General features: G+C 30.5%; 2 protein-coding genes across 2 annotated transcripts; both read right to left on the bottom strand.

Annotated features, from left to right (window-relative positions):
* Window positions 1-7,948: 7,948 nt before the first annotated feature.
* On the bottom strand, window positions 7,949-8,955 carry LOC119670049 (ctenidin-3-like). The gene is made up of 2 exons (XM_038080152.1): window positions 8,904-8,955; window positions 7,949-8,822 (listed from the first exon to the last, which is right to left on the bottom strand). The coding sequence occupies exons 1-2, from the start codon at window positions 8,907-8,909 to the stop codon at window positions 8,061-8,063; spliced, it is 768 nt and encodes a 255-aa protein (XP_037936080.1). The 5' UTR covers window positions 8,910-8,955; the 3' UTR covers window positions 7,949-8,060.
* A 6,361-nt stretch (window positions 8,956-15,316) lies between these two features.
* On the bottom strand, window positions 15,317-16,517 carry LOC119670046 (glycine-rich cell wall structural protein-like). Its single transcript, XM_038080148.1, has 3 exons — window positions 16,437-16,517; window positions 15,931-16,375; window positions 15,317-15,885 (listed from the first exon to the last, which is right to left on the bottom strand). Exons 1-3 carry the CDS (start codon window positions 16,440-16,442, stop codon window positions 15,482-15,484), a joined length of 855 nt encoding a protein of 284 aa, XP_037936076.1. The 5' UTR covers window positions 16,443-16,517; the 3' UTR covers window positions 15,317-15,481.
* Window positions 16,518-16,719: the final 202 nt, after the last annotated feature.

Genomic DNA, 16,719 nt, shown 5'->3' with positions numbered 1-16,719 from the left:
TTCAACTGCGGAGGATTTAGAAAAAAATACTCGTTTTAATGACGTTAAATATTGGCATTGATTTGCGTCGTTAATGGTGTTAATAACTTCATAACAAATCTCTTTATTTTCATATAAAAACAGGAAAATAAAATCACGATAAAATCATTGTACCATATAACCCAGTGAACACACTCATATAAGTAGATATAATATATAAAATTTATATATATAGTTTTGTAAAAATTAATTTAATTATAATCTTTTGAACTACAGCCATTAATTTTATCGTGTTAAAGTGTAAATTATTTCGAAATAAAAATGACTTCTCTATATTTAAAGTTTATTTATTAAATAAATATTTAAATTTCATAATTGTATATCAATTTACAGACTTATAAATCATATATTTTCTAATTTTTATTCTACAGAGAGTCATATTAAATTTGATAAAATTTAATTTGAATTATTAGATACTAATTGAAACTAACTCAATATTTCTCAATAGTTTTTGCTAAAGACCCTACTTAAGGCTTTAAAACATTCGAATATAACAAGAACAAGAAGAGTTGATAAATAAACAGATATATCTAATGCCTATCTCATAATTCTAATTATCAGATACTAGTTGACACTAACTCAGTTGATAGCATTTTAAACAACGAAAGCTGAACTGTACCATATGTGTTCCTACACTGCTAAATTAAGACGTAAAGTTCGTAAACAGCAACATTTCCTGATTATCCTGAGTATCGTTACTCCATAATCAAATTTATAAATTATAATTTTTATTAGGCCACTCTGGTCTTGTAACTGGGATGCAAATAAAAAATTAATTTATTACATTTTTATTAATTAATTATTTATGAATCCATTAAATTATTGACACTCCTGAAGATGTTGGAAAAAAACCAACGAAACATCGGGTTAAAAAATAAAATAAATTAATTTTTTATTCACATCCCAGTTACATGATCAGAGTAGTCTTATAATTTAAAAAACGTACTGGTCAAAAAACATCATTATTAATGAAAATATAATTAATTAATTCAATTATTCTACACCTGGTTTATGATATCGTTCTAATATATAAATTAAGTGACTTTTTAAATGAACGTTCGCAGCAAATATTCAAAAAAATCCAAGTTCGAACATACAAGGTCAAGCAAGGCTTTGGTTCGTCAATTGGGTAATGAAACCTGGCTCTGAGCTTCAAATTTGGTAGAAGAGGTCTTTAACTTTTGGTACTTGCAGTCTATACTAACTACTTATTAGTACACTGTACTAACTAGTGTCACTGTACTAACTACATGAAAATACTTCTACATACTACGCGATATACAAAAGTAATTTTGCCTTACATGTCATTTTTAATACACTACATAAAATGGGTTTGGATTTAATCCGCAAGTTAATGTCATTTCCACCATGTCTGACTAATTTTTTAAGTACCTAACTTCGTGCGATTTAAAAAAACAAACCATACAAGAACTTAACCTTAAACCCTACAACAAAATTGAAACATATTCTAAAAACATAATATTTAAGAGCGAAGAAAAATTGTGAAAATATTTTTCTAAACATGAATACCTCTATATGAAATGCTCTCTTTAACTCCTTTAACTCGAACGAAAAGTGGTACTCTATTACCTGCACAGGTAGTGAGACATTTTAATATATGTTGCAAATGACTTTGAAATCATTTTCTGCGATTGGGTTCTATTCATTTTAATCCATCCATTCGTAAATCCATTCACAAACTTTGTTAATTACCATATTTCACAATGTTCTCTCGGTTTTTTAACTGAATATTCTCTGTCAGTTGCTAGAAAGGATTCAGAAATCGTTTTCTGGAGTTGATTTGCATTTAATCTTATAATAAAATTGATTTTTACAACTGTTCTTTTATCCAATCTTACGAAAAACTCCTAAATCCATTCCTCTATTGTCAATCTTAATGAATCGCCATATTTCAGAATGCTCTCTCGACTTTTTAGCTGTAAAGACGTGCTAGAATCGGTTTCATATATTTTAAAGAAGCGAGACACCTTTCTGAAATTAATATTTCTCGCTTTTATGCAACGGAAGTTTAAATATCTGAACTTATTTCTTTACGAACACCAAAAATAGAACAACATATGGAACAAATCAAAACTGTTGGTCTATACAATATAAGTTACAAAGCGAAACTCCAGCGTTCACTAAAAAATAAAGGTGGAACACACAATTTTACATCCAATTAAATAATAAACATATTCATAGGAAGAACTTTAGCTTAAATATATCAATATTTTTAACTTTAAAAATAGTACTGTAGTAAAGCAGAAGTATTAATTAAATTTATTAAATGGTTACGATTCGGAACTAGCAAACATGTAACGTTTTAAATTCCTTTTAAAAATATTCTGAGTTATAAAAATTAAATTTTATTGGTGAATAATTATTACACAAAGAATTTATTAATTATTATTAATTAATTATTATTAATTATTATAAGAAACAAATTCTACTAAATTTAATCATTTATATAAAATATATAATAAATAATCTATCCAAGAGTATAACAGAAGGCGAGTTTACGCCAGATGCCTTTACAACGAAACTACCTTTTTCTTTAAATATATTAAATTCCAAATATATAATATACTATGTACTAGCATTTACAAAGGTTTGTTTGTTTAATTATGAACCTATTAAAGTTTCGCTCTTTGATTTTATGTGTTCATAAAACTTGGTTTTAAAATAGTTTTGTAAGCTTACGAAATACATAACTAAAATTATAAATAAAATATGATACCGTGGCCGTCCCTACAACTTTTAGATTCATATAGATTTCAGATTTATTTACATAAGTGATTGTTTTTGTCATAAAAATAAGTCAAACGATATTTACCTTATCTAAAGGTAAATGGTTTTTGTAATTTGTCAACATATCTCGTAAAGAATGGAATCAATAAAGCATGCTGCATATCACGTATGTGTCAACTCTTATAAAACACGCAATCCATAATTTGCGAGTAAGTTTTGTGGAAATGAAAACATAAATGGTAGGTGTACTCAAGTAATACCAACTCTAAGAGAAAAGTGATGGAGTTTATAGAAAGAGTTATCAAATCAAAGTGCGGGACCAACAAAAATTCTGGAATGGTACGAGTAGAAAATTAGAAGACCGCCTACAAGATGGAGCAATAACATTTACACAAAATTAGCTACTGGATGAACACGACTCGGGATAGATCCTATATTTAAAGAAGCCTACTATTACTGTTTAGTAGTTGACGCATGATGAAAATAGTGATGAAAATAGTTAATATAGAAATTCTGAATTCTTCACACTCCATATCTGATATTTACAATTATTTATAAAAATTAGAAAATCGCCTACAAGGTGTAGCAAACGACACTCGAACCAAGCTACTAGATGAACATAGCTCAGGATAAATTCTATATTCGGATAAGTCTATGTTTAATGGTGAACGGAATGGACTTAATGATGGTGGTAAGTAGTTAATGTAAAAATTTTGGATTTTCCATAGCCCATATCTAATGTCTACAATTACTTAAGAACTGTAAATAAGAGCTAATTTTATTTGAGAAAAATACGTTTTTATTTCTATATTTCTTTGTTTAATGAATAACATAACGAAGCTGTAAAAGGACAAATAAAATTCTTTTATATATATTTGTATTGTTTTATATAATTTGTATATCTACTGTTCAGTACAACATGTGTTATATCGTACACAGACGGATATGACTTTAATAAATATTAAAATAAAAAATATGATATATAAAAATTCTAATAACGTATTTAAATCGTAATAAGTTATTCTTATTATCTAAAATCATAATAAGTTATTTATCTAACTTCTTATCTGAAATCATATTAAGTTATTTATCTAACTTCTTATCTAAAATCATAATTAGTATTAATTAGTATCTTATTTATATTTAAAGATGCTTGGAATTTAATGCATAATAGTGCATATTATTTTCTCCACTCCAATCCTTAGCCTGCCTGAATAACGTATTGTGTAATTAATAACCTAAGGTCAATCGATTTTAGTTATTAAGTGATTAATATTTATATAACTTTAATGCCTTTTAATTAATTAACATAATTTTTAATTTTACATAACAGTATCCGTTACCAAATTACTTTAATTTATAAGCTAATTTTCTATTAATCTAATTCATAATATTATTGAGTCATAGATAATAACATATACTTTATTTATTAAGTTATTTAAATGAATTCAATATATTATAACCTTAACAATTATAAAATCATTTCGGCTCCATCAGTCAAATAATTTAAATATTATTATATTTTTTTTTTGTCATTTCCATTAGGAATTCAAAACAGAAGCTCACGGTTTTAGTGGCCTGTGTGATTGTTTACCCGGCGCCGCTTTGCATCACAAATTTTTACTTAATTTTTGCCGCTTGAAACGAAATAATTGCACGCATAATTTATTGAAGTTTGTTTTGGATTAAACTATATAACACTGTAAAACAATGTGATTATCCAGTTAAGGAAATAACTATTTATAGTATGTTTTGTGAAGGAGCACGAAAATATTCTAAAACGTAGTGAAGTAGACCAACAGCCAACATGGTTAAGAATCCAAAAGAATATAAACAAAGCAAGAAGAAATCTAAAAATAATTCTTCTTAAAAAGTTAAGAATTAAGTTTGTATGCGAAGATTCTAGAATAGATGGAGATACACATAGGATATGAGTTGCAAATACATTATCTTCGTTAAAATACCAACACTACTAAGATTCAAAAGTTTTGTTGAATATGCTACATCATATAAATGCCAAAAATGCTGTTAATGATATGAAGTCTACAGATAGAAGACTAACATTATCTTTGATGGTAGTACAGACTTTCATTAGCTCAAAAAAATATCAGTTGACCATTAATGCAACCTCATGTTTAACCAACTAATAATGGCAAATAAACAACAGATTCACTGACAAATCCTTCTATGGAATGTTTAATAGAGAATAAGTCTTTTACGACCAAAATGGAATCTGAGTAAGTACTCTCTTTGTTTTAATTCCAATAAATATTATTACATTAGCCTTTCGTAAATTCAACCGAAATCCACAGATACTACATATGATATGATTGACTTAACAAGTTAAGAGGCTGGTTTGCTTATTTATGACATATGTGTAATTTACTTGAATGAAGAATACGAAACCATTATCAATTAAGATGTAGATGTTGTTGGAACAAATACTGTCTTTCATAATTACCAAAAGCTTTCTAGACCATAGATAGACAACTTAGAAATTTATTCTTATTGAATTCTTATCTACTAAATATTTCTAAAGAAATAAAAAAATACAGTAATTCTGATCGTTGTCTATTATAATCATATACATGACGATATAAGTATATTCATGCCTACACATTATTGTAGAAATGGAACTAAAGGGGCTTGATTTATCAAAACACTCATATGTGTTAATTGTTGAAGTATAAATTCTTTTAAGAATGTTTATGGCTTAAAACATTCGGTAGCTAAACCACCAAACTAAAAACTATGTATAAAGAACTTATAAAGGTTCGAAAACATAGTACTCGAAAACTAAAGATTTACTGAAATATTGTGATATTTGACTTATTAAGTTGCTTGTAATACAAGTAACCATATAAACTGTACACACTCTGATTCACTGACTTAGTATGTTATGTCTGTTAATATAATATGTACAGTAGACGCTCAATTTTAAAGTACATAGAATAATAATTTTTTCTTCCAAATTCTGGAAATTAAAGTTAAGCCGTACATGATTGGTATATAAAACCATATAACCAATGTGAATAATTAATATCAAAAATACGAATTTATGTCTGAATATATATATGACATGATGTGTTAAATATGATAAGTCCGTCGCTAAGATCTTTCGTCATACAACTGATTTAAAAAAATGTAATATTATTATTCTGTACTCCATAAAATCTCCAACTTTTTCTATCTCTAGCAATATAACGTAATTCATTTGAAGGTTTGCCGGTTTGATTTGTTATCGTACTTCTCCAGGTGTTACGTGGTCTTCCTCTGTGTCCGTCGCAAAGATCTGTCGTCATAAAACTGATTTAAAAAAATGTAATATTATTATTCTGTACTCCATAAAATCTCCAACTTTTTCTATCTCTAGTAATATAACGTAATTGATTTAAAGGTTTGCCGGTTTGATTTGTTATCGTTCTTCTCCAGGTGTTACGTGGTCTTCCTCTGTGTCCGTCGCAAAAATCTGTCGTCATTAAACTGGTTTAAAAAAATGTAATATTATTATTCTGTACTCCATAAAATCTCCAACTTTTTCTATCTCTAGTAATATAACGTAATTCATTTAAAGGTTTGCCGGTTTGATTTGTTATCGTTCTTCTCCAGGTGTTACGTGGTCTTCCTCTGTGTCCGTCGCAAAGATCTGTCGTCATAAAACTGATTTAAAAAAATGTAATATTATTATTCTGTACTCCATAAAATCTCCAACTTTTTCTATCTCTAGTAATATAACGTAATTCATTTAAAGGTTTGCCGGTTTGATTTGTTATCGTACTTCTCCAGGAGTTACGTGGTCTTCCTCTGTGTCTGTTGCCTTCGGGGTTACATTAAAGTGTTGCATGGCATATTTCGTCGTACAGCTAACGAAAAATGTGGCTAAGACATTTTCAATGCGTGACTTGTTTTTTGATATCTTCTTGGTTTGTGGATGTAATAAGTAGTATTTATTTGATTTATAACACTCGCATCGGAGTGAAGGGTATGCAAGCTTCGATGAAGCCAACGATTATTTTGTTCCTCCTTTTTTAGTTTTATTACTTTTAATGGTTGGTTGTGTGAGCATTTAATTTTTAATAAATAAACAAATAATGGATTTGGTTTGTTATATTTTTAACTTCCAGCGAATATGTTTTGTTTTTCTTTCACAAAACAAACTAAAAATCAATTTAAAATTTGTGTTAAGTAAGTCTTAAGCCATTTCATACGATTAGGTTTACATTATTTTTTTTTAAAGTATCTCGTATCTAAACAACGCATTTCTAACCAATTTCGGACTTTATTTTGATTATCGTTTTCGTACGTCCAATTAGCATAGCGAATGCAAATGACACGGCCTGCATTATACGAATTACAAATTTGTGTAAAATTAGTGTGTTTTCTGAAACGCCGAAATATGTAAATTAGGTTCATTTCTTATGTTAATCACGAACAGATGGACGAATAATTCAGATTTGCCTATAATTATGCCGATTGCGTTAATTTCCTCTTTAGGTTTCAACATGTTTGTGTTTTCATAAATTTTCCATGCAATATTCTGTCAAGTTGAATTGCTTTAATGTTGATCTCGACGATGATAAAACACTTTTGTTATCTTAATAAATTATCTACACCAACAAATTAATTAATTAAATTACAATACCATATACTATCACAAGTAAATTTGATTTAATAAAGGCAAACGATTTTTATTCTATATAAAATAAAATTTAAAACGATGTTTATAACAAATTATGCTAATCAACCAATAAAATAATAAAATTAAATTTTTTTATTATTTTATATACAAAAGATATATTGAAGATGTATAAATAAATATACACCTACAAGGCGTTATGTCAACTGCATATAAATGTGTATTTTTATAGATTTGCTATATGGAATTATTGAAAAAATTAAAAATGCAATAAATAAAAATGGTATTAAAAACCAGAAACTACCTCATAAATTTCGTTCTAAAAGGAACTAAAACAATATACAATTTCAACACTAAAGAATACGAGTTTTGTTTTCAGATTTGGTTCTCTGTAGATACAAAAACTCATTTGCTATGGCACACAACAAAAGTAAATGCAAATAAAATCATCATTATGCAATATTAACTTTTAAAAATCAAAGTTGAATAAATTTTTCTGTATAAAAATATATTTCACTTCTTTTTTAAAATACTTAAATTATTTTATAATAAATTTGCACTTTAAAAAAATCTAGTTCGAAAAACATAATGGCAGTATATATACAAAATACGAATTTAGCAAACTGAACTACACTATTTACTTCTTTTTCCACCATCCGCTGCTGCCAGAACTAGCGCTAGCAACACTGCTAACAGGTGCAGACCAGCCACCATGACCACCTCCGTAGCTACCTCCATAACCACCGCTACCGCCGTAGCCACCACCGCCATAGCCTCCACCGCCATAGCCACCACCACCGTATCCGCCAGCGCTGGATGTGGTTGTTATGACTTTGTAAACATCTACATGACCGCCATGACCACCGCCATACCCGCCACCGTAGCCGCCTCCATAGCCGCCACTATAACCTCCGCTATGGCCACCACTATAACCGCTACTGTAACCGCCAGTATTGCCACCATAACCATAATTGCTAGCATATCCTGAGCTGCCACTACTGTAGCCACCACCATATCCGCCGCCACCATAACCGCCACCTCCGTAGCCACCACCGCCATAGCCACCGCCGCCATAACCACCATCAGTTATAATTTTAATGACTTTTACTTGACTGCCACCTCCGTAGCCACCACCGCCATAGCCGCCACCGCCGTAGCCGCCACCGCCATAGCCGCCACCACCGTAGCCACCACCGCCATAGCCGCCACTATGACCACCACTATAGCCGCCACTATAACCGCCACTATATCCGCCGCTATAGCCACCACCGCCGTAGCCACCGCCACCGTAGCCACCACCGCCGCCGCCTCCTTTCAGCGAACCCAATACATTTAATAATCCAAATGTTGCATTTGCTGTTGCCAGCACTGTGAACAGTGCTACCAGACACAAATATGTCTAAAATAAAAAAAAGTCCATTATATAATCCACAGTTTTGTACGATTCCAGACATATTCGTCTTCATGGGAAAACACTTACTTTCATTGCTTTAGCTTCACTTCACTTCAGTTCACTTTTGAAACGAATTTTGCCAACTAATTTTGGCTGGTGAAAGAACTTTGCTTTTTATACTCCATAACGAAAGAGCCATCTTGTCTAAAACAGAGATTCACTTTTTTATTGTTATTGTTGTTATTGGTTTTTTTTTTTCGTTCTACAAAACGGAAAACACATTAGCTCCATTGCTCACGATGACGGTCAAGATCAGCCGTTTGAGTCTCGCTTTGGATTTTGCTTTGCAAAAGGCATTTATGTACGTGCTCTTGAAATCAGACAAATTTTGGGTTTTTTTCATTTACTTTTCTTAATTTTTTTTATATAATATCTACATTATTATATATATTTTTTCATTATCTTATGTTAGACAAATTAATGGCTTCTGTAGATGTTAATCAGTAATGAAGTGAGTAGAACTCACGCGAATTGCCGTAAACTTGTTTCAGAATTTGTCAACAGAATTTTTGATAATTTTATTCTAATTGCACGTAGGGAATAGAGTAAGAGAGATACTCTGCTAAAATACTTAAGGTTTAACACAATAAATTTAAATAAAACACAGTCTGCGAAGAATGGTGTAAAAATAATTTTTTGTGTAGTAGTTTCACAGCGTGAGTTTAATACAACCGCTACAATGATGAGGGTATACCTTATAGTATTTAATTTAAGCAACCCGTATATCATTAAATTCAGAATTAATATTACTCTAAATGATGAAGCAAATTAGTTAATTTTTTAAAAATTATTTACCGGTATAATTGGTTTTTTATATTCTGTCAAGAAAAAAATATCAAAAATACCAAAACCATTAAAGATCATCAACATAATTCACTAAAGTAATTAAGTCATACCTTAAAATCATCTCATTGCATTTCAAAATAAAAATAAATTTAATTATATGATTTCCTACTAAATTCACATCATTTTATGCCGAAAGAACTCATGCATACAGTCAGTGCTTAACTCAGCGCAAGAGGACACATCAAAAAATACGAAAATCAGAAGAACTGCTTTAAAAACAAGGAATAAAATGGTTTGAATGATTCTCTTTCTAAACAATATTACAGAGTGTAAAAATAAGATATATAATTATATCGGTGAACACAATTTATTGATATTTTGACAATATTAGTTTGACAACTGGGCTTCTCAGTTGATTCCCTAAAGTGTACTAGTCATACTTTATATTATATAATATAATACTTCTTATACCTATTTCATATTATACTTTATATTAAATCCATATATACATATGTACAGATAGACATATAAAGAACCATCTCTTTTGTCATCCTAATTACACAGTACGGTTTCAGTGACAAATCTTTAGCAAAAAAAAAATGTTCAATTTAAGATTTGTCATTTAACAAAATATGGACCGCTTAACAGCCGCTGAACATTAAAATCTACTGAAATCTAACTGCTTAGGATATAATTGCTCTAGGGTAGTGACACGCATATATTTTTTTGAAAACAATGAAGATGATTCATTGCAAATCCGTACTCCTCATTAGAAGTGTATTTTAATTACGTTTACTTTAGAACCACAAAATGGACTTCAAATTTCAAACAACCCGAAAATTACCTTTCATATTAGCAGATAATGAAATTGATGACCTTACTTAAGATCGTCTCTATTCGTTTTTTTTGCAAGCTAATCAAGCTAATATATAGTTCATATGTTATCATCTATGTCCTATATGTTCTGTATTATAAATCTGCCTTTTGGACTTTTTCTACATAAAAAATTTTACTTAAGCACTCTGATTACTTATAATAACGTAAAAATTTTATGATTCTATATATGTCAGGTATGTACTTTACTTTTGTGAGTAAAGGGTGTATTAGTTTTATTATACCTTCTTAATCAACAAGCCGGGATGAATCAATCAAGTCATGTCCATCTATCATATATTAATAATTTACTCGCTAACTGACAGAGCTAATCAATTTAAAATTTGCTCCGGGCGTTTTTGTAACTCTAAACAGATGTAATTTGAATATGATTAACACTAATTGACAATGTAGCACCCATAAAAATAGTTGCCAAGAAAGAAATGAAGATTCAATATCACAAATCATAGTTGAAGACTTAGACGTAAAAGTTTATTCAATATTGTTAATAATGGCTTTAAGTAGAATTTTCTTTGTGAACGGTATTGAAACTTTAGCAATGTTATTATAATTGTTTGTCTGTTAACAATACTCTATATGAATCTTATTGAAGTTGTGTCTATATTGAAGCTAAATATCTATCGATGAACAGTATCATCTGTGCGAGGGGTACCAAAATTTTATCAACACTAAACTTTACTTGAAATCTTATTATTAAACTACCCCTGTAAATGGTATTGAGGCTGTAAATGGTATTTTTCAATATGATGATAAATCTCTGTTCTGAACAAAACAGTCTATGGGAAGGATATTGTAATAAAGCTACAATACTAATGCTAACAGTAACATCTACATCTGCAACTACTACTATCAGTAACAGAACTATCTATGCGAACAATATTGTGGCTTTATCAATACTTATGATAAGTTTTCGTCTTACTCCCGAACTATTAGTTTGAAAAAGTTTAGTCTGTACTAAAGCTAGCATGTGTATTATAACTGAACTATCTGTGCGATGAGTATTGAAGCTTTGGTTATATCAAAGCATATTTTCTGGCATATAGCAGAGCGATCTATCTAAATGATATTCAAATTTTATTAGTATCAAAGCTTACTCTATGCAGCACAATATTACTACGTGTGTGAAGGCTATTGAAAGTTCTGTAAAACTAAAATCCGCATGATTTTTTTTTCTACTTATTTTAAAACAAGTATAATATTAGCTAATTTAACTGATTCACTTTTTAATGGAAGCTTAATCATTGCAGTTCCTGAATTTGTGGTTTTCTTCATTTTGCATAATTTTGTTTATCTTTTCCAAATATAAATCAATATCTATGTATTATATACATATATATCATAATAAACCTACAAATTATTTCAGATATATAACGTCATCACAATAGAGTTGTTATAAATATTTAGCATAACAAGTTTTGAGTATTCTTTCCTATCTTTTTAAAATTGTTCCAGCATTAGAATAAGCTTTTTGCCATTAAATACACAGCATTTTTTTTCTTTGACCGAAACTTAGCAAATATTATATATTCATCACGATCGATTTGATTAACATATGTATTGCTTAAGGTGCAAACTTCTAGAAAACTAAAATTAAATATTACATGCTTATATATATGTAAATATATGCCTATATATCAAGCCTATATATTTATTTAAACTGTCGAGTAAATTTTATTATGTTAATTTTGTAAATTAAGTTTAGAATTATGCTAATATCTTACAATGGGGAATCCCCTATTATTATAAAATATAAATTAATAATTCTCTTCTTCTCTCACTCAATAAATACTACTATGTGAAAACTACTAAATTTATATTTCGATATTAACAATATTTCAAGTTTGGGAATTTCAAATTTGAAAAATAAAAATCATGAGATTTTTGCAAACCCACAATTAATGATCAAAAATATTTCAAAAGTTCGAATTGCAGTTTTTTTTTTATATTAATAAACACTGCAAAACTATTTACTACTCTGAACCGGTTCCATAAATATTTAATGTTAATCAAATTAATTTTTGACAAAAAAGTGTAAAATTTGCAAAAATTATTCCAATGATAAGATACAAATTAGCTACTCTATAGTTATGCATCTCTGGAATTTGCGATGAAAAATTCGGTTAAAACTGAAAGCAGACCAAATTTTGTGGTCAATATGATCAAATCGAAAGATAAAAATTCAAATAAATGGATGATAAATAATGAATGTTATTTATTATGCTAACAACAATGTTAACTAACCTAATAGGTTATTATATAAGTATATACACATTTATATACACTTATACATACACGTTTTAATATTCCTTTAATACCAGATCGTTGTCATTGCTCTCACAAAAGTAAGTGATACTAAAAATTCTACAAAATATATCAAAATATTCTTGAGTACTTCAAAAAAATGAACTGGTCCTTCTGTATACTTTTAATTACCCAACCATAAGTGTATCTGTCCATCTAATTGATCAATCATCTATTTATTTGCACTTGCGAATTTTCAAGGCATGTCATTAACATTGAAATCTCTCAAAATTTTCTTGAATAGTTGAAGAAGTCAAGCCTATCGTGCAATGTACTTCTAACTACTCATCCATCTCTATCTGTACCTTCTGTTCAAAAAGGATTTTGTTGTTTGTTAACTACCACTTAAGTAATAGATCTTTTTCAAAAATGTTGGCATATGTGTATCGCTTCAGAAGGAGCATATTTTGAAGGAGATAAATTAAATTTGAAATAAAATTTAAATTTGTGTTTTATTTACAAAATCCGGGTAATTTTTGAGATGGTATTATACGGTCATTACCTTTGCTCTTGCGAATTGAAGAAAACCTCAAAGGTTCCACAAAGAAAATCAAAATTTGATGGAGTAGCTCAACAAGCAATGTGCTTCTAACTTCCTATCAATTTATTAATTTCTCTATCTATGTTATATCATCTATTTATATGAGATCATTAAGTTAAAGATCATTGAGTGGAAGATAGTAAAACATGGCTTTTCTTCTAAGTATACATATGTATTAATAATTTCTTTATTAGTTCAAAAAAGCAAACTAATGGTTAGTAGTTTCTCTTTAACTACTAACCACCTGTTAAACTGTCCATAGCTCTCTTGGTATCTGAATGTACCTAGAAAAAGTAAAATTAAGAGATTTCATAACTTAAATATATTATTTGCGTTATGTATTTAAGTCAAAGCGGTAGACAGAACCACGAGACTCCTGAAAGTATAAAATTTAATGTGTTCATTATCAAGTAAACAATATAAGATGGTAATGCTACTTTTTTCTATTATATCCCCTTTTTTGAAGGGAAATATTATCTCTATACATGTATATGTTTCCATGTAAATTATTTTTATAGTTTATCAAAGTTTAAAAAAATATTACGGATGATAGATAATCAAAACTCTTTCAAAACTTTTCTTTATATCCCTTTTGTTAACCCATTGTGTTATCATTGTTTTCGGAGTCCCAAGTAACCCAGATAAAGATATTCTCATTTTGGACTGGTAAATCACATTAGGTATTATATGAATAAAATGTCTGTACGAGTAATTCCAATATTAGCTATATCACCAAGTACTTGGAAAAAGAAGATCCGAAAGTTAATAAACGTTTATTGTCAAGTGCTAGGCAGTGATAAAATAGATAAATGGGATACATAACAGTGACTGATTGATAACTGAATATTTATTAAACAAAAAAAAATTTTTAGTCGTTGAATTCATTTTAATTAAATATAATCTGTTTAGTTTGCTTAAGTATAAGTATGATTTCATATAAGCTATTCTAGATGCATACCAAAATATTCTTGGGTTATACACAGTGATACATTCAAATACACTGATGTGTGAAGGTGTAAAAAAACCATTTACAATAGGAACATTTCTGGGTATTTTCTTCTTAGAATTGCAGAAATATTCGAAGGTAATATCAGGTATTTCGCAAACTTTTTAGACCGTAATTCATACGATCGTAATATTTATTTACGAGTTCTCATATATCTACCTTGATTGCAAGAACTGTCACCTGTCGCCGTGCCTGTCAGCTATAGTGTATTATACCAGTTAGGTTTTAGCACATAACTGTAGTCCCTAATCCGAATTAATTTTCATTGCAATACTATAAATCAGAAGATTGTTTATCATTAATAATTTAGTGAAGTTAAGAAATGCATTAAATGGAGCTGAAAATATTGCGGTTAACTTTCAACACTAAGAAAATATAATACAATACCAATAATACCTACTTTGACTATAAAAGTTAAATTTAATTAATTTACACAATTATTTATACAGCAATATTACCTGTGACATCAGTTTATAAAAGTATTATTAAGAAATAATTTGAATTTATATAAAACATGTAAAACACTAATTCATTTATTAAAACATGTCTTACACCTTCTTCCTGATATAATAAGTCCATCAGTTTTAGAAAGTTTAAGTGGACTTTTCATTTTTTAATAATGTCACGGCTCATCTTCACGGAAGTGAAAGTATGCAGACTTTGAAAAGTGCCAAAATGTTGATATTAAAATTAAAATAATTACTTTCATTTCATGATTTTAGACGTAATGAAATAAATTAATTTTGTGTATTTTTAATTTTTATTAAATCTTTTTTTTTATAACAAAAAAACAATAACAACATTAACAACGCCTACGAATGCACATTGTTGCCTAACAAATTAACAACAAAATTTAATTTTAGCTTAACAACTGAGCCACTATGTGGCGCTGTTTATCACAAAGGCGGGGTGTGGTAACCGCAACATATTTTCTATTAAATATACTTGTGGCTTTTAGTTAATTTCGTTAATATAGCTAAGTTATCAGTACGAAGAATAAAATAGTTTATGTATTATGTACAAGTGAAACGCATAAACAACACGATGTTTGATGATGGACTAGATCAAGAAACTTACTTAATCCCAACCAGAACTGCCACCGGCGGCCCAACCACCTCCAACGCTACCGCCAGAAGCCCAGCCACCGCCTACTCCACCGCCAATACCACCTCCGTAGCCACCACCGTAGCCACCGGCATCAGCACCAGCGGAACTAATTACTTTGATGATCTTAACTTCACCGCCATGGCCAAAACCGCCAACATCACCACCATGACCACCGGAAAAACCGCCGCCAATACCACCGCCTATACCGCCGCCAATATCTCCACCAAAACCGCCATGACCACCACCGAAACCACCATCTTCATGAATAACTTTAATTACTTTGACTTCACCGCCCGAATGACCACCGGAATAACCACCGCCATGTCCACCAGAGAAACCACCATAACCACCGGAGATGCCACCATGACCGCCACCTTGACCACCGCTGATGACTTTAATGATTTTGACTTCTTCGGCACCGCCACCATGACCGCCAGCAAAGCCGCCATCATAGCCACCACCGAAACCGCCATCAAATCCGCCACCTCCGCCGCTATAACCACCATGACCACCACCAACGCCGCCGCCTTCGCTAATAACTTTCACTACAGCACTGCTACCGCCAGATGAATGGCCACCACCGAAACCGCCGTCAAATCCGCCACCACCGCCGCTATAACCACCATGACCACCACCAACGCCGCCACCTTCACTAATAACTTTCACTATAGCACTGCTGCCACCTGATGAATGGCCACCGCCGCCGCCACCATAGCTGTAACCACCACCGCTGTATGAGCTGGCACCACTATAACCGCCACTGTAGCCACCACCGCCACTGTAGCCTCCACCACCACCGCCACCACCTAGACCCAAAAATCCAGCCTGTGATGTGGCAACTAAGGCAAAGAGGCAAACGAAAATCTGCAATAAAAATTCAACTCATTAATATGAAACCATATACTCCTCATTAGTTATATTCCACCTTCATATTGTTGTAAGCACCGTTTAGTTACTGCTTATGTACTCAAGTAGACGAAGTCAACCAAACTGTAGCTCCGAAACGAATTCAGACACTGACATTGATGCTCACAAAGCAACCGATTTTATAGTCCCAAAAATTTTGTTAGATCTGCAAAGCTAAGTAAAATGCAAAAAAAAAAAAACTTGACCACATAAAACTAAATATTATTACAAAAAAAAGTTTAACGTAATCGAAAGTGTTTACATTCCCACAACTGTGTCTGACTTGAAGAGGCACACCAATC

This window comes from Teleopsis dalmanni, chromosome 1 (genome assembly GCF_002237135.1).
Source record: "Teleopsis dalmanni isolate 2A chromosome 1, ASM223713v2, whole genome shotgun sequence".
NCBI classification, from domain to species: Eukaryota; Metazoa; Arthropoda; class Insecta; order Diptera; family Diopsidae; genus Teleopsis; species Teleopsis dalmanni.
Note: the sequence above shows the minus strand (reverse complement) of the source record. Positions and strands in the feature narration are given on the sequence as shown.